General features: G+C 34.5%; 1 protein-coding gene across 1 annotated transcript in view; it reads right to left on the reverse strand.

Annotated features, from left to right (window-relative positions):
• Window positions 1-235: 235 nt before the first annotated feature.
• USP45 (ubiquitin specific peptidase 45) overlaps window positions 236-19,585 on the reverse strand; it is a 58,551-nt gene continuing 39,201 nt past the window's right edge. Inside the window, exons 10-18 of the mRNA XM_081093646.1 lie at window positions 16,664-16,745; window positions 14,350-14,441; window positions 13,060-13,116; window positions 12,598-12,741; window positions 11,221-11,890; window positions 8,202-8,299; window positions 4,408-4,494; window positions 1,642-1,795; window positions 236-1,042 (exon numbers count right to left, since the gene is read on the reverse strand). Of these exons, the coding sequence (XP_080949772.1) occupies window positions 912-1,042; window positions 1,642-1,795; window positions 4,408-4,494; window positions 8,202-8,299; window positions 11,221-11,890; window positions 12,598-12,741; window positions 13,060-13,116; window positions 14,350-14,441; window positions 16,664-16,745 (1,515 nt within the window). The 3' untranslated portion in view covers window positions 236-911. The remainder of the gene's footprint in view (window positions 1,043-1,641; window positions 1,796-4,407; window positions 4,495-8,201; window positions 8,300-11,220; window positions 11,891-12,597; window positions 12,742-13,059; window positions 13,117-14,349; window positions 14,442-16,663; window positions 16,746-19,585) is intronic.

Consider the following 19,585-nt stretch of genomic DNA (forward strand, 5'->3'; position numbering starts at 1 on the left):
AAGCTAATCAATATATTGATTGCAAATCCATATTACTGAAGTTACAGCAATACCTTTTTATATGTCTGAAACCATACAAAATATGACAAGATCACTATGCCAACTGTATAAATGTATGTGATAGCAATGTTTCCCATTCAGCAGCATACATATACCACTGGATAGTCCTGAGATGATTTTGAGTGAATTGCTACAGGAATGAACAATTTTTCTTTAATAGTTATATATTTATTTTAAGGTTTATTAGAGAAAATACAACTAGCACATAAACGGGACTATAGTTAAAAACTAAGGTTAAAAATTATAAGTAAATGACGGCACAAGAGATACATATATATATATATATATCAGAAAGGTGGTATGTGACTCACATTTGGCTAACACTGTTTCGTTTTGTTATTAATGTGTTTTTTATTGATTGAGAGAGAAAGGGAGAGAAAGAGAAATAAACATTGATCGGCTGCCTCTGGTACGCACCCCAAACAGGGATCGAACCCACAGTCTTGTGGTGTATGGGATGATGCTCCAGCCCACTGAGCACCCGGTCAGGGCTGGATAAGTTTTAAGGAAGGATCTGATTTAGCCAGCATCATTTCTGAATGCTTGTAATAATAAGCCACATCATAAAGGAGTTTCCTCTACTACTGTAAATTCTAGTTTTGTTCCAGGACAAACATTTTAAAACATGTGTTTACGTTTATTTAAAAAATATAGATTTGAAAGCACTGACTAAATTTAAGTTACTTTAAAAGGATTCACCCAAATGGTAAAAATGTTCAGGAGATTTGAGGGACATGCTATTCCTACAGGAGAGAATAGACCACAAAGGCACATTGCATATTATAGCTATCATTGCAGCATTTAAATAAAAGTGATCCAAATAATCATTAACCTTAATAATTAACAACTAATTAAAATATTCTTTCATAAAAAAGAAGGTACGCTTGTGCACTAAGTGCTCTTGATTCTGGAACCTCCTGCACATAAGTGTCACTGACATGGACCCACTGGCCTGGCGATTCACTATCCGGTTCTTTCAAACCTAACAAAACAAAAAGAAGTATAATTTTTACAATAAGTGTGTTTTTTCTTTACATTATAAGCAACATCACAAACTAGATTTATTTAGTGCTAGATGTTATTGCATAAGTCTGTTTCTTCTAAATGAACTAACTCTTTAAAGCATTAATAATAGTATCATTTTACTTGAAAAATCTAGTGAAATATTAGATAGCCTTGTAAATATTTATTGTTTCAGGAAAATCATTTTCACTAAAAGAAAAAAAACAAAAAACAAAGTTAGTTTGCGGATCCATAAGCAAAGTTAGCAAAATATCAACTCCAACTATATTCTGAGACCTGGTGTCTTCAGAAATTTTGTTATTATTAAATAAAATGCCACCTCACTGCAGTACATGACTTGACACCTTGAAAAACTGTGCCACTTTACAGCACCTAGAAGGGCACAGTCTTAGGATATTTAAGATTCTTTAAGATTCCCTAGTACTCTTAAATGTATTTCTCACGCAACATTAATAAAGTGAATCCACATAAGTCATCCATGAAATAGCTTGCCTCTTCCAGAAAAGGAAGAATAAATTCATTTGTTTTTAAGAATAAAATAAACTTAGGATAACATACCAGGTACACTTTTCTTTCCAGTGATCTGTTCCAATAACTTCCTGGAGGGCGTTCTCACTTTCACATACGCAGTGTAGTGGCCTCCTCGCATTGAGCCGCTGTGTTCCACTATGCCGTACAGGCCATAGAGAACTTCCTCTCCCGCACTTACATTCTTCAGACAAAAATAAGTTAGTAATGCTTAGTGAAATGCTATTGTAAGGAAAATTAAGTCAAATGTACATCCTGCTTAACATAAGAGAATAACATATTAAAAATACACTGAGATGCTTTTCTGCACATATTAGACTGACAAAATGCAAATGCTTCACAAGATCCTCTGCTGGATGGGCTGTGGGGAAGAGTCCTCACACACACTGTAGGTGGGAATGCAAAGGGGTCCAGCCCCCATGCTGGAATACTTAATGTTATCAAGCTAAATTACATATGCGATACTCTTGGATTTATCAATCCTGTTTCTAGGATTCTCTCTCATAGGTACATAAGCAAAATGTCAAAAGATATGCACCACACGACTAACTGCATAATTATTTGTATTATCAAAAAATTGGAATAGGCCCAAATGTCCATTAACTGGGGATTGGTTGAATAAACTATGATGCAGCCATACAAGAGTGTTATGCTGCTTAAAAAGTGGAATACCAGACTATCTCTAAATACTGCTTTGAAATAATCTCCAAAATATAATGGTAAGAATAGGTAGAAAAAAGGATACATATTATAAGTTATGATTACTTAAGAGGAGAAATCCATATATACATACCTATCTACTTACATTTTTTAAAAAACTAGTAGAAGAATAAACTATAATTTTTAACAATGGTTATCTAGAAAGGGAGGGAAGAAACAGATGGGACAGATGAAGAAAAGCTATACTTGTTTAAATTTACTTTGCTTTGTACATTTGATACATTTGACTTCGGAACTGTGTAAATATTTTATGTAATTATTAAACAAAATTTGAGAATTTTGAATTTAAAAACAGTCCCTAAAAATCAAAATAAAAAAATTAAGCAGTAAAGAATATATCCAGTTGGTGGCATAGTCATTCAGAGAGGAACCACTAGGGTCAGGTAAAAAAAAAACCAGAAGCCAATTTGAAGTGGCTTTCAGTAGCCAACAATTAGCCACATTAGACAAATATATTAGAGCATGAATAAAAGAAAAGTGTAGTAAATTAAGACTTATCTGATGTGTTTAAAACCATGAACTCATAATGATAAATTAATTGATCACAGTTTGAGAATGCTAGTGAATTCATTATTCTGAAAACTAGTTTAAAAGGGAGACAGGAAAAGAATTGAGCATTTACCCTGTCTTTTCTATAAGAACTATACCATAAGATGACTAAATAGATGAAAGGAATACCTCTTTATATAGAGGTTATCTAGTTAATAAATGAAGAAGGAATGAGAAAATTAGAATATCACCATTCTGTAATTCTTAATGAACTCATGAATCTAACATTGAGCATCATTGGCCACTATCACAAAAAGACAATTGTCATTCTGTGTCACCTGACTAAACACTCCCCATGAAATACACTTGCCAGAAAAAAATTAAAAAATAAATAAGGACTATCAAACCTGAATCTGTTCAAGCTTCTCCAGATCCAACTATCCAACTGCCTACTTGTAGTAAATAAAGAGGATAGCCCTAGCCAGTCTGGCTCAGTAGATAGAGCATCAGCCTGCGGATTAGAGGTTCCCTGGTTCGATCCCAGTCAAGGGCACATGCCTGGGTTGCAGCTTGATCCCCAGTAGGGGGGGCATGCAAGAGGCAGCCAATCAATGATTCTTTCTCATCATTGATGTTCCTATCTCTCTCACCCTCTCCCTTCCTCTCTGAAATCAGAGGGATAATCATTAAAATCTGAATTATGGGAATCTACATGAAAGATGGTCTACTTTCCTCAACAAATAAATTATGAAGAGGGAAGAGAAGGGGAGAGAGATGGGAGAGAGGAACTGTATATTAAAAGAGACTAAAAGACATTATCCGATTATAATGTGTAGTCCTTAGTTGGATATGAATTCATTTAAGATTTTTCACTTATGATATAATTAGAAATATAGACTCTAGATGATATGAAGAAATTATTTGGTTTAGTGTGAAAGTGGTATTGTGGTTATGTTAAAAAGGAGGAGTGATTCTTATCTTTTAGAAATACATAGTGAAATATTTATGAATGAAATGATGCTTCAAAATAATATAGGGGTGTTAGATGAGTTTGTGGATGGGGCAGGACTGGCCATGTATCTGAGGTTTTAAGGCTAAGTGATGGGTGCGAGAGGTTCATTGTACTGTCTTGTCTATTTCTGTGTATTTTGGAAATTCTCCATAATAGGTACTTTCAAAAATATGTTTTTATAAATTTGATACAGAGCTTGTTAAGTCTCCTTTTTTTTTACCGCATTATCAAATTCTGAGTGTGAATAACTGACAGATAGTGCTAACATTCTACAGATGAATTGGATTCACTGAAAAATTGCGTTTAAGTTTTTTGTGTGTTTGTTGATTTACCTAATCATAAAATCCTGTTGTCAAAAATATATATTTTTTGTTTTGATTAATCAATATATGAAAAATATTAAGTTCAGTAAGTATTATCTTATATACCACAAAACCTAGACTACTAACCAGTAATCATGAACAGGAGCTTAGTTTTTTAAAAAAAGAAAGAAAAGTATGGCACAGCAAACAATCACAGAATACTTTAAGCATATTATTTGCAAGTCAATTAAATATTTTAATAATATACTACACCTTACAAGTAGCAGAACAGAATGGTGCTAAATCAAGTATAAGTGGAAAATCTACATGTCTGTTTACTTTGCGAAGGCTTGATCCAGCCTAAAAAGACAAAAAAAAAAAAAATTTAATGTGACAAACTCAATCTAAATTACTGTTTGTTAATTAAAACTAAAAGAGGAATCCTAGAAGTTTTTTCATAGCTATAAAAACATGATTAATGAATAGTCCAAAATTGATATATGACTAAATTTTTATTTTTCAATTAGGTTTCATGAACTGTTATTGCAAATATATATTTTTATGCGCATTTTTACTATAAACAATATGGGAATAATTACTTTCACTGTGGCTTTTCAACACTTAGAGAAAAATAAATTGTGGCTTTTCAACACTAGGCAAAAATAAATTCAATGTGATAAAACTAAGCTATTTCATAAGCTATCATGAAAAGATATTCAACTGAAGAGTCAGGGGCCTGGTGTCCTAGCCCTGACTTAACACCTAATTTGACTCTAGGTTACCTCATCTACATCAAGGCAGAAAATGGGTATAAATGGTTTAGAATAGATCCTTTTCCGTTTTAAAATTCAGTGATATTCATTCATTAAAACAAAAAGCCTGAATTTGAATACTTAAATCACTGTATCAATAAAAGAAAATGTTATATATTATATAAATCAAAATGAACCTTCCTGTTGTCAAATAAGCTCTACTCCTTTCTCTATTTTTAATTGCTAAAGGCAGTACTTGAAAAAATGTACACTTTGCATTATTTAATGATAATTAAAAACTAGCTGATAGACTGTCAAAGGTATTGGATAGGAAACCCACAAATAGAAACTATTGGAATCAGAAAATGCGTAAATCTGAATTATATGAGTAGACAAAAACTAACCGATGCAACCTTTCATGGAAGGCTTTCATGACTTACTCCAAGGACAACATTTTAAAGGAAAAAAAGCTTATTTTTTTACCAAAATATACCCACTTACTGATTTGTATCTTCAAGTGATGTTTAGAAGACTTAACCTGATATCTGATGTGAAATCATGAGGTCATGCCCCAGGAGTAATTATTTAATCTGTTTTCAATTTTTTTGCCTTGTTTTTTCTCATCAGATGACCTCCATAAGCATCCAATACCAGCACTGCCTGAGACCCTTTCAGGCTAATGTGTCCTCCCCAGATAGCATGTTGCTGTTGAGAAGCTACCCCGTAATAGGAAAGACTCTATAAAGGGCCTTACTATAAGATGAATCTCTTTTCCTTCTTTAAACTTTTTTTTAACTTACAGTGGACATACAATATTATATTAGTTTCAGGTAGACATAGTTATTGGAATATTTATATAGTATCTACCCCAATAAATCTAGTAACTACCCTGAATCTTTTTTTCTAGGGGATGACTTTTGGAAAATACCTTGCCTTATATTTGGGCATATGCAGCCTCCTGCCTTTTTAAAATTTTTCTTTTAACTGAATATCATAAGTATTTTCCCCATGTCATTAAAATATAAATATGATATCCTGCATATTGGACAATTGTGCCAGGCCTCACAGCTGACATGATCTATAATGACCAAGATACAAATTTTTGAGTATATCTCTATTTCCTTGGAATAGGTTCTTAGAAATGGAATTACTTAGTCAAAAGTAATACTTTTGTTCAAAATGTTTTATTCAAAACATTCCTTAATATCCTTGAACTATATTATTAAATTACTTTCCAGGTGTGTCCAACTTACACCCCTACTGTTGAAACAAGAAAATGCCTATATCTCACTGCATCCTTAACACGACCATGTCTGGGCCAATTTGAACAGATTAAAAAAAGAATCCTGCTGTCATTTTATTTTGCATTTGTTTTGCTGGAAAGGATGGACCTTTTTCTTCATATTTTCTTGGAATCTTTACTTTTTCTATGAACTGTCAATTCATGTTCTTTACCATTTTTCTATTAGGGTCTTGATATTTTTACGATTGATTTTTAAGAGTTATTTATATATTTACAATGCTAATCATTTGCCATATTTATGACAAAGATCTCTCTCCTGTTTGAGACTGGCCTTTCAGTGTTGTGGAGATTTCCTAAACAGCTCTGAAGTTACTACAGAGAAATAGGCTTTCAGAGACAATAAAATACTAGAACCAGAGACAAAGAGTCTGCTCCCTAAAATTCCCAGTTCTGGGAACAAGAATGTGACTTTGCTAACATTACATTTAGCCTGAGAGCAAGAAGGGACCGAGATGTTTGTAAATATTTCCCTTTAAGGGCATGAATGCTTTCTGTAAGTTGTTCCTAAATAGGGATAAACTGACCATATATAAAACAACTGGCACATCATGCAATTAGCTTCTCAGATCTGGCATGACCCTCTCTTGCTCACACAGGGTCACTACAGACACACACCTTCCATTAGGCATTTTGATGTAGGGAGACATGATACATCTGCTCTCCATGGCCATTTCATTCCTGCTAAGTTTCTAGAATCCTGGCTACAGAAAATCAAGAACTTAACCTAATCTTTCTTTGGATAGGATGAAAGTGTAGAGGAAAATCTCTTCCTGCCCATCTGTGGCCCACCTGAAATGTTGCAGATATACTAGTATATGATCAAAGCTTCCAATCTTTTCCCTTGAGATTTCTTTCCTGGGTTTTATACTTAGAAAATCTTCCCAATAAGAGATCAGGTTTATACTTAAGTTTTCTTTTAGTCTTTTGATAACTTGTTTCATACAATTAAAAAAATAATCTGAAAATAGTATTGATATATGGTATAGAGAGGGTAGCTAAAAACGTTTATTTCCTTCAACAGCTATTTTCTTTCCTAAGTCCTTTACTGAATAATACAGCCCCCTTCCCAACTGTTACTTTATTATCATAACAAAAGAACTTTAAATTATACTCATGTTTTATTTGACAATTCTGACCATACTGTTTTACTTATAGTTTTATTTTAAAAACTCCTTCTAACTTTTGCAAAAATGTTTTAGTATTTTCACTTATTCATTCTTCCAGAGAAATGTTAAAATCATTTTATCAAATGCAAAAATAATAAAAATGAGTCAAGGCATTGAATTAAAAATACACACACAGACTGGCCGGTGTGGCTCAGTGGATTGAGCATCATCCCATGCACCAAGAGGTCACTGATTCCATTCCAGGTCAGGGCACATGCCTGAGTTGTGGGCTTGATTCCCAGTAGGGGGGGGGGGGCATGTAGGAGGCAGCAGATCGATGTTTCTCTCTCATGGAGGTTTCTCTCTCTCCCTCTCCCTTCCTCTGTCTAAAATAAATAAAAACGTATTTAAAAAAAATACACCAAAAAAGGAGAAAAATCTGCTACATTAAAAATATTTAGGTTCCCTCTCACTGTAGAGTGCGACAGTGATGGAGACTGCCTTGGACTAGCCCTTTGTGTACTTGGGCCTAGTCAGCCATGGCCAGACCTCACAGCCCTCTCACTGGGATCAAGAAAACTCAGACAGGTGTGTGCACTTGGCTATTTCTTTACTTCTCAGTGTTCCTTTTTTTTTCCCCCCAAGGGTTCTTAAAAATTCTTATTTTCCATTGACACACACATGACATTTGGGTTCCTACCACCTAAATCTTCAAACATTGTGAATTAAACAATTTTAATTAGAAAAGTCTGGTAAACTATTACGGCTGAAAAAGCAGTAAATCCTATATGACAAATTTTTAAATTCAGGAAATTAGTGCCTAATCCTTGACAGTATTTTACAAGACTTAGGGCTCTATAAAACACCTGATGGAAATGACTCTAGTGCTACAAAAGGAACTTTTACCTGATGAAATCTTTTAAGGTGGAGTATCAGGATAACTGGAACAGCAGAAATAAGCAACTGCTTCCTGGCATTAGTATAAATCCCTTCTGCTTTCTTTTCTGTATAAAATATAATAAATTTATTTGCAAGATTCCATTTCATACTAATGGAATCTACGACATAACATAGTCAACATTTATATAGAAGCATCATATCACATTTTTTTAAATATTAAAAAAGAAAACAGAATTAACTATTAATATGTGAAGCTATATGGATGAATCTCAAAGCATCAGGCTAAGTGGCAAAGAGGCCAGAGACAGAATGCTATATATTATATGATTCCATTTTTTATGATATCCTGGAGAAGGCAAAACTATAGGGAGAAGAATCAGATTAGTGAGTGCAGGGATTAGGGAATGGGAGAGGAGATTAACTGCAAAGGAGCACAAAAAAACATTTTGGGGCAATGAAAATGTTTTATAGCTTGATGGTAGTTACAGGACTGAATATGTTAGCAAAACTCATTAAACTGTACTAGTACACTTAAAATAAGTTTTATTGTATGCAAATTATATACTATGTGCAAATTCAGTAAACAAGATTTTTTAAAAGGAAATAAAAGAGAAATTAGACTCCTGGTTACAGGGTACCTCTACTCTTTCCAAAAACACTAAAATGAAAGATTTTTTTTAAAAGGCACTCCCTTATATGAACAAAGAACAGGTGAGGTGACACTTGCAACACAATTTTAGAAGCTGGAAAGAAGATGAACTAGTAGTGACTTAGGACAATGCCCTCCAGCCAAAGACCACCACAAACACACCTGCAGATGATAAAATAGGCTCAACATGTATTGCGGTGAAAGGAGAGGTCATATCATGGGGACCACTGGGGCATTCAGTAAGACCTGTGATAGGATTTAGAAAGGACTTGTGATAGGATTTGAATATGACCAACTGCATATTTAACTTGGGTTAATATAAACTGGTATTTCTTCCTTCTCCTATTTAGATATTTTCTTAATTACTAGGGTATTAAGCACATCTTTGTTCTGATGCTTTGACAACTGGGGCCTTGCTGACACTGGAAGGAGGGCCACTCCCAGAGCTAATTGCTAGAGTTAGTGAATATTAAATGTGCCTTTCGTATGCAAACCAACCAATTCAAAATACACACCCCAACTACCTCCTTTACCTAGCCTGTAATCCACTTGCCCTAATCATATCATGACCAAGTTCTAGACAACTAGCAACAGTCCCTAAAACCCAGAGCCCACTAAAATATTCAAAACTAGTCAGTCTTAAACCTGTTTATCAAACCTTGTCCACTCCTTCCCTTGGAAACCACAATAAAGTCGCTTGCCCTAGTTTCCCCGTGGCTGTCCCTGCCTCCTGCCCAACCCTGCTGCTTCCCCATGTGCCCTCTCTTCTTGGGAACTGTAAGAAACAAAGTATCCTCAGTGACAACCATATCCTGATTTTTTGGCCTCACAATTCCTGAATAAAAATAAAATCTATATTTTGAATGAAACTAGTCACCAGGAATGAGTATTCTGTCCATTTAGTCAAGGCTAGAGGTACACTGAAAATTTCTTGACAAGTCCCCCTTTTTCCCAGTCAACTAAATATAGATATTATGTTGCTAGTTTTATAATACACAATTATTTAAAACCTTCAAATTTATGTCTTACTAGAGGCTCAGTGCACAAAATTCGTGCACAGAAGGGGGGGGTCCCTCAGGCCAGTCTGCACCCTCTCCAATTCAGGATCCCTCTCACAATCAGGGATCGCTGGCTCCTAACTACTCACCTGCCTGCCTGCCTGATCGCCCCTAACCCCTCTGCCTGCCGGCCTGATCACCCCTAACTGCTCTCCCCTGCCGACCTGATGCCCCTAACTGCTCCCCAGCCCACCTGATTGCCCCTAACTGCTCTCCCCTGCTGGCCTGATAGCTCCTAACCACCTGTGCATTGGCCCCCGCCACCATGGCTTTGTCCAGAAGACGTCCGGTCTATCCGCTCTAATTAGCATATCACCCTTTTGTTAGTATAGATCGGTGGTTCTCAACCTTCCTAATGTCGCGACCCTTTAATACAGTTCCTCATGTTGTGGTGACCCCCAATTTCATTGTTACAAATTGAACATAATTAAAGCATAGTGATTAATCAAAAAAACAATATGTAATTATATGTGTTTTCCGATGGTCTTAGGCAACCCCTGTGAAAGGGTCATTCGACCCCCAAAGGGGTCGCGACCCACAGGTTGAGAACCGCTGGTATAGATTATGACTTCACTAGAGGCCAGGTGCATGGATTCGTGCACCGGTGGGGTCCCTCAGCCTGGCCTGCACCCTCTCGCAATCCAGGACTCCTCAGGGGATGTCAGACTACTGGTTTTGGCCTGATCCCTGCAGGCCAGGCCAAGGGACCCCACCGGTGCACGAATTTGTGCACTTCTAGTATGCATGTAAGACCTTTGGTTAATTTCTTCCCGCCCTCTCCCTCCCCCCTTCCCTCTGAGATTCATCAGTCTGTTCCATGTTTCCATGCCTGTGCGTGGAGTGTTTGCTCCCTGGTGGTCAGTGCGCATCATAGCTACCAGTTGAACGGTCGCTTAGGCTTTTATATATATAGATAGATAGATAGATAGATAGATAATTAGATTAATGGGATTTGGGAAGCAAGTTAAGTTCATCGTTAATCTCATGATAAAATTTTAAGTTTTAGGGAAATTTCTTCTGGAAAGATTTCAGGAAGCTAGTCCACTGAAATAAGATTATGTGGATTTGCATTTTCAGGGCAGAGATGGATACTCCTGTTCTTTAATTTATTTCAACAGAAATCTATTGAACATTCATTCTGCCCAGTCAGTGTCTGCAGTGCTGAAGTACAAATATACAAATACGAAAAAGACAATCCCTGCCCTCAAGAAGCTCAAGTATAGAGACAGGTTCTTAGGTTCTTCTCTTTGGGATCTAATACCAACTAGTCACTGGCTAACAGATAATCTGTGAATAAAAAATAAAGCTAAATATTTACCTGCAGAACTGGTTTCCCTTTGGTACTTCTGTTTCTTTTCAGTACAATTCTCACATAGAAGTTTGTTATTTCCCATTAATAACTCCATAGATGTAAACTGGTAGAGGCAAGACTGAATTGAGCATTCTTTAGAAGTAGTTATATAGCTCTGAGAAAGGGTCTGAAAAGCATTTTGTGGACTGTGAGAAATCGTACGCTTCTCCTCTGAAAAATATAAATTATTTGAAAGACTTAGTGGCCGATTTTCCCCATCAAAATCTCTATCTCCAGCTACAGTGCCGCTTAAATGAAGTTCAGAAATAGCTTCAACCACTCCTTCAACGCCACTATCAGTCTTCTTGGTGGGCAGTTCTCTTGCTGATGGATGGTGATGTCCATTTGTGTGCACATAGCATCCACTACGGGATCTTGGCAACAGAGTTTGCTTGGAAGCACTTTCAGGTTCTGAAGCCTCACTGTCAGCATCAACACCACTTTCACAACGGCTGGCTTCCTTCTCACTACCATCGGTAGGGTTTTCAGCCAGATTCGATTCAGTATTCATGATGCTTGCAAATGCAGAAGAATCCCCATTCACTTCCATGCTTCCATTTTTCCGGTACATGTCAACAGTTTTATCTTCTCCAGATGAAAATTTCCTTGCACGTTTTCTGCCATGAATTAGCTGATTCTGTAAGTTGACAGTGTTTTTAGAGAAAAGAATCTTGTGAACTTACTAAAAATAAATACCAGTAATTAAATGTCCCACAATTATTAAATAAATACTCTAGTATTTCTCGTACACCTAAAACCCTTCCTAAATCTACATAAACTATAACCAATAGAAGATATACTAACAAATAGTTCTAATTTAAAAATAAATTTTACACAAGAAACCAACAACAGAAACCTATTTGCGAAGAAGAGGGCTTGTGCGAATAGCGCAGAGATTGAAGAGGCATGACAATCAACCGCACTCCATCGCTCTTTTTTAGATCTTGAATTCAAATAGACTTTAAAAAGCAAAACCAAAAAACAAGTATTTATGAGACAGTTGCAGAAATTTAAATAATGACTGGATATTGGTGCTGTTACAAAGTTATTAATATTTTAGGTAATGATAATGGTACTGTGGTTACGTATTTTAAAAGAGTATCTATTTGATCTACATACTGAAATATATGATATATTTGGGATTTATTACAAAATAATCTGGGGGGAGGTGGGGAGAATATAAGCTATAGATAAAAGCTGATTAGCCATGAGCTGATAACTATAAAGTTCAGCTATTTACATGGAAGTTTATCACACTATTTTCTCTACTTCTGTATATTTTTGAAATTTTTCATAATAATAAGTTTAAAAAAGAAGATGCCTCCCAAATACACATAGTCTTACCTTATCTTTAGATGGAGACTGCTTCCTGGTAGCTCTGGGTTGGTGAGTATTTTCTATAGTAACAGGGCCACTATATTGGCCATTCTGTGTCTCCTGTAAACTTCTATATTTATTGATTCTTCCCCAAAGTACAGGCTTTGAAACCTATATAAATGACATGTACATAACACAAAACTTCTTTAGGAAATAAATTCTGGATGTAATCTACTTTTTAAAATTTCTAACTCATTTGAAATATAATTTCCTTTAACTCTCAAAATATAAAGCATAAGGATTTAAATTCCTTGAGAATAAGAATGATCTCATACTTTATGCATGCATACACAAACCCCAATATTAACTATACAAACTCAACTACTGTACATAAAAAATAATGATTCTCAGATCTGATAACATACTCAACAAATGTCTAAATAAAATGAATTCCCTTCACAAAACAATTAAGGTTTTTTTTCTCCTTACCCTTTCTTCTATTATAGGAAGTGAAATATCAATGAAAGGATCTTTCACCGTGGAGATCTTAAAAAAACAACAACACATATTGAGAACTTCAGGTAGAATTCTAATATAGACAATATAGTTTTGTAAAGGCTTAGAGGAATCAGACTTCCCAGGCAACTTAAAATTTTAAGTTAAAAAGCATTCCTGGAACAAATAGCAATTTAATTGGGTAGAGCAGCATGACTGTTTATCAAAACAAGATATCCCAAAACTTTAATAAATGCAAACCTGTTGAATTTTATGTTGTCAACATCATAATATCAATAATGTTTAAAGTAACTTTTAAATAAAATGTTTAATAATAATGATTAACTAAAGATATAAACATATTTTTGGTGAAATTAGTGCCATAACGTAAAATATGAAAAAGGCAGAAAGTTTGTGTTTTGTAGATTCTTTAGGGTAATTCTAAAAGATACTCTCTAGCTTGTGAGAGAGAAATCAACTTTTATGTAGAATATACTACAGAAGTAATACTTTGACATAGTCTGTGCTTCAATGCTACAGATTAGGAGATACAATATATAATTCTGATGGAATAAGACTAGAGAAGATAGAAAAATACTCCATAATCAGGAACAGGAAAATGTACATAAAGACTCTCTCTTTTACAAGAAAATCTGACAAAAGTGTAAACCCATCAAACTCTAAGTTATCTGCTTTCAGAAGTATTCCTTATCAAGGAACCGAAAGCCTATAAAAATTTATATGTCTTTAAATTGTTGTTAAAGGACAGATGGCATTCCATTCCACCAAATAAAAAGTATCACTAATTCAAAGATGAGTCAAGTCTACTTAATAAAATAAACTTCAACAAGTCATATAAAAATAAACTTTAAATCAAATGTGCTAGATCACCCTGGGTTATGTTACTACATTAAATTATTTCCATTGGAATTACATTTTAGGCAATGCATAGTTACAAACATAGTTATTCTCTTCACAGAACTTTATTTTATTTCCATCTAAACAAGTAGCTTACACATTCAAACATATTAAAATGATCTAACAGAACTTCACAGGTTTCTTGGGAGGAAAAATAAAATAACACACTTATTTTTAAAAATTATAGATTATGTTTACTTTCTAAGAGTGAAGGATATATTTTAGGAAGATTTTCAAAAACTATTATATGTAGTCATCTGTCACAAATAAAAGTAAATGACTGCTGAAGATTATATGTGAAAGAAAATAATCAAAATTCTGGGATTGTAATCTAGTCCATGCTGAAGTGAATTTCAAAGTACCTACATTTGCACATTCTTCACACATGAGGGTGCTAGTTAATTCACCAATAAAGATCCGATCTATGAAGTTCATTTTCACACCTTCGCTTCCATATGCTGTAAAAATAATACTTTTTAATGCAAAAAATGTCAACCATCAACCTTACATATTAACATAGTTTTTTTTTTCCTGTTGATTCAAAAGAAATCTAAGGCAGATGTCCAGTGCCCCATTTAATAATATATTCTCCTATATGACATTATAATGTCTCTCTCTTTTACAGTTCTGTAGAGAAAATGTAACTAGCAATGATAGTATTTCCAGAAATAACAAACTGCTTGTAAGAGGTAAAATAATAGGAGCAGTAACTACGACTCATACTACATCTCAACTGCTCCCATTAAATCCTTTAAAGCCTCTGTGCCTGACCCAGAGGTAGAGGGATGGGAAAGGAGATTATGCTTTAAGGGCTACAGATGCCACGATCCAACTATGGAAATGACAGAGTATAAAAGACAAGTAAACACAGGATAGTGTAAGAGATTAATATGACAATAAATAACTCGGTTACACGCATAACTGCTCAGTTATATTAAAACTGTCAGAATTACTTGTTTGAAAAATCTATAATAATAAAAGCGTAATATGCTAATTAGATCAGACGTCCTTCCGGACGACCTTCCAGATGAAGCTGGGGCTGTGAGGGAAGCCCAGGTCCCGGTGCCAGAGGCAAGCCGGTGCCGGCAGCCAGGGGGAAGGAAGGCCTATACTCTTGCACAAATTCCGTGCATCGGGCCTCTAGTATTTATATATCAAGGGAAATTATGCCTATAATTTGCTTCAAAATAATCTGGGGTTGGGAGAAAATAGATGAAACATAATACTCCAGGAAATGAATGTAAGAAATGGGGTAATGAGTACATGGATACATGGAACTTCATATACTACTCACTCTACTTAATAGAAGTTTGACATTTTCCACAATAAACACTGGGGGAGAAATATATTTTAAAAATCTATTCATTTCTATCTTTTTTAGATCTCTGTCTTCTAAAACATTGTATTTTCTGCAATGAATGACAGAGCAGACATATTGGGCTATATAAATAAACATTTATTAATTATAATTGAGACATTATAGTACACTAAGATGTTTAAGAAAAATTGTACAAGGGTTAACAGAAAAGATTACAAAACTGGAAAGAGATGAAAGAAAAACTGGGCAGTTATTCTAAACATGCTCTAGATGGCACTATCTCAAAACAAAAGAGCATGCTTGAAAATCTACATTTAAAAAAACCTGAACCTTTAAAACTGCATATAAAATTTGGCATATATAATCACAACATATATTTGTTTATATAGATATATAGGGTGTACATATACTACTATAAAAAATAAAAGTTAGAAAAGAGAATGAATAAAATACAAATCATATTTTAAGTGTCTTCTAAAAATGATGACTTTATACTACCATTAGTTAACATCTCAAGGCAGAATACACATTTAGGACATGGTAAATCACTAATAACATAGACTATAAATCCACACTTAAATACTTGTAAGTGACCACTTTGATTAGATAATCATTGTTTTTGCCTCACATTTTGGCTGAGGAAGAGAGAACACTAGGAGTAAAGTAGACATGTGCACTTGACCTGTCAGTACTCTCGTCAATAAATGTTTCCTTGCAGGAGTCTTTGCAGCACTTAAGCATTGTCAAGTTAGAGTTAAATATCCATGAGTTCACTCATCCAAGCACACACCTCAACTGCAAAATAGTCCAATATGATAAAAGTGAACTTCCAAATAAGGATGCTACCTTCAACCACCTTTCAAGTCTCCCTTACAGCCTCCTATTAAGAGCAATAGTGTCAATCTGTATATGTGATATTACTTTTATTTTTTTAAATTCACATGGATAAATTCTAACGTTTTCTTTCTATGACCAACTAGACCAGCGGTTCTCAACCTGTGGGTCGCCACCCCTTTGGGGGTCAAACGACCCTTTTACAGGGGTCACCTAAATACATCCTGCATATCAGATATTTACATTACGATTCATAACAGTAGCAAAATTACAGTTATGAAGTAGCAATGAAAATAATTTTATGGTTGGGGGTCACCAGAACATGAGGAACTGTATTAAAGGGTCGCGGCATTAGGAAGGTTGAGAACCACTGGACTAGACTATCTTGCAGCCACTAGAATAAGTATCCCTTCATTTTAAGGCAACTATTTTACAACATTCATTCACATAATGCTCAGTTCTTTGTCCCTGTAAAGAAACTTTAAATATTTTCCTGTAGAATAAAATTTTAACAGTGGGTCAACATACCTTTGACTTTTTTCCTAGTTTCATCATCAGCAGTTTTAGTTGTTGGGTTGTTAAATGCTTTTAGAATGCTAGCTTGTATTCTCTATAAAACAAAGTTAATAAGAATTTATAAAATCTGTTATTTTAAAGCAGTATTCTGTGTTCTTTTAAATATCATCTGTTTTAGTAACAGTTACCTCCAGCCTCATTTTAATAAGAGAAGGACTTTCAAACAGCAAGGTACACTGGATCTCAGTCCCTAATCTATAAAATAAAATGACTGAATTTTTAAAAATTAAATCTAGTCCTAAAATTCCATGAACAAAAAATTTTCTTATTTGGGAGAGAATATGGAATTACAGTCAAAGTTCCTATGTCTAGGTTCTCTTTTGGGTTTGAAGGTGTTTCTTCCGTCTACAAAAAGCAAGCAGCCTAGTCTCATTATCCTTACAGGTTTAGAGTAACTTGTCCCTCTTTTCCCTTCTCTCCCCTTTTCTCTCCATTTGTCTCCCTCTCCCACTCTGTTCCTAAAAATGATGTATTCCTTAATCAGGACAAAATGTCACAAATAAACCATATGAAATGTCTTGTCTATGAAGAAAACCGTATTATATAAGAAGCTCTTAAACTGGTCACATTGGCTTCCACACAGATTATTTTACTTATATAAATATATGACTCAAGTCCAGAATATCAATTAATGTCCTCAAAGTTTATGTTTTCACATCTCTTCCGTATGTTTTAGGAAAGATCCAACCTCATAGAAAACTTTTAGAATAAATTAAAACTATATATTCTAAAAATAAAAATGTATCTAAGCTAATGAATCATCTTTTACACTAATTATGCCCCTAATTAATGGATAAATTTAATCTTCTCTAATTCACATTTTAACAATGAGGTGAAAAGAATGTTCATTATTCTTCAAAATATTTTTTTAAGTAATGTCTTAATCACAGGTTTTCATATGTGAAACTACTATTTGATCTGGACTTCCTGTCTAAGCTAAAGTTGACTTACCTATGAAAAAAATAATTTAACTAAAATAAACAAATTAGAATGGTGTGAATTCCATGCAGGAGAAATATTTAATGCATATAAATGAAAGATTCTAATAAATACTAATGTTCACCTTTAACTATTTAATATAACTGTAAAAAGGCTCTCTAGTTACTAGAAATCGACCTCTAACTCAATTAGAAGTCTGTATATTTGTTTTCCAATTTGAACATTTTATTAATTTAGATATGAATTTCAATGATTTAATGAGCTTTTACTATATTTTAAAATGTAAGCTATGATATTACTCTTTAAAATATAAAAAAGTCTAAAAAATTAAGTTGATTAAATTAACTTTTTAAACTATTAGACTTGTTTTATTTTAATTGTATTATAGCCATAAATGTATATTCTCTGTTCTATACTGTTAAAGAGTTAATTAATAGGTAATTCATCAAGTTGAATAAAATAAATGAGTTTAGGTCCATGAGTTTAGGTCCATCTACAACCTCTCATTGTTAGATCAGGGAGCTACTAACAACTGCAGCACATTAATCAACTAGCACTACCCAAGTTCAACTATCTAAGTCTCCATCTTAAACTTCTTTTAAAAATAAGAATGCAAAAAAACTCAGTTTAAGTTAGCTGAAGTATTGTGCCTTTAAAAAATCCTATCCAATAATGTATTAAAGTGATATATCTTTGAGAAGATAATAAAAATGTAACATTTCTTTAGTGATAGCTCAAATTTTTTTTTTGATAGCTCAAATTAAAAGGGAAAAAGTGAAGCATATATATTTGTAAGTTGAAAAGACTGCTTATAAAAGTTCTTATAGTAAATCTGATTTTATTTGTACATAAAAAAACTTACAATTTTTGCACAAATGATCCTTTTAGTGCTCCATTCAATATGAGCATATTATAGTCCTGAACTTTATAGTTGTAAAAGACTGTGATGAAACAATATGAAAGGAGATCAGTAGTTTGTAATCATTACTAAAAGATTCTGGTGGCAGACCTAATGGTGTAGCCTTTCTTCAATCAAAAAACACATGGCAATGGCAAACGACAACAGCAACACAACTAACAGCTGTGGGTTCCCAGGCCAGACAATGCAGCTCCCGCCTGGGTACCACTGTAACAGACTGGCCTTGCTCACAGGACTGAGCAGATACACACACTTGACATTTTAATTTTGCCACGCCATCTAAAACCCTCACAGAGAGGAAGAAAGATAAGAGCTTTCAAAAACCAATGCTTCTTGCTACACTGCCTGAGTTTTTAAGATACTGTGAATCCCAATGTACCATTATGACAGAACAGTAATTTAATTTGAAACAAAGAATGCCATCCTATATAGTAAAAGCCTAATATGCAAATTGTCCCCTCGGGCGGTTGTTCGACTGGGAGTTCAACCACTCGCTATGATGTGCACTGACCACCACGGGAGTGGGACCGCGGTGGGATGGTGGAGCAGATGAGTGGGCAGCATCAGGCCAAGGCGGGTGCGAGCAGAGGTCCAGTGGGACTTGCCCTTCCACACCAGACGCTTGCGCTTTGATCGTCGGCCAGGCCCAGGGACTGCACCCAGGCACAAATTTCATGCACTGGGCCTCTAGTCAAGTAATAGAAGGGAAATAGAATAAATGATAGGGATAGATTTTGTTGTTTTATTTGTGATAACGACAGAGAAAAACAATGTAAAGACATGAATTTTAATTCCATTTACAATGATTCATAACCATCATGTAGTAAACATTCCCAGCTATATCCCCCTTCACCTGGATTCTTAGATCCCTTTTCTTTATTTAAGCTAGTTTTAGTTGATTTCTGTTAATTATAGCCAAAGAACATTAACTAATAAAGAACAGGGGTTGTGACAGAGTAAAAGAAAATAATCTTGTAGAAGAGATAAAAAAAAAAAAGAGCGAGAGAGAAGAAATA

The sequence above is a fragment of the Myotis nattereri genome, assembly GCF_964212035.1.
Source record: "Myotis nattereri genome assembly, chromosome: 6".
Lineage (NCBI taxonomy): Eukaryota > Metazoa > Chordata > Mammalia > Chiroptera > Vespertilionidae > Myotis > Myotis nattereri.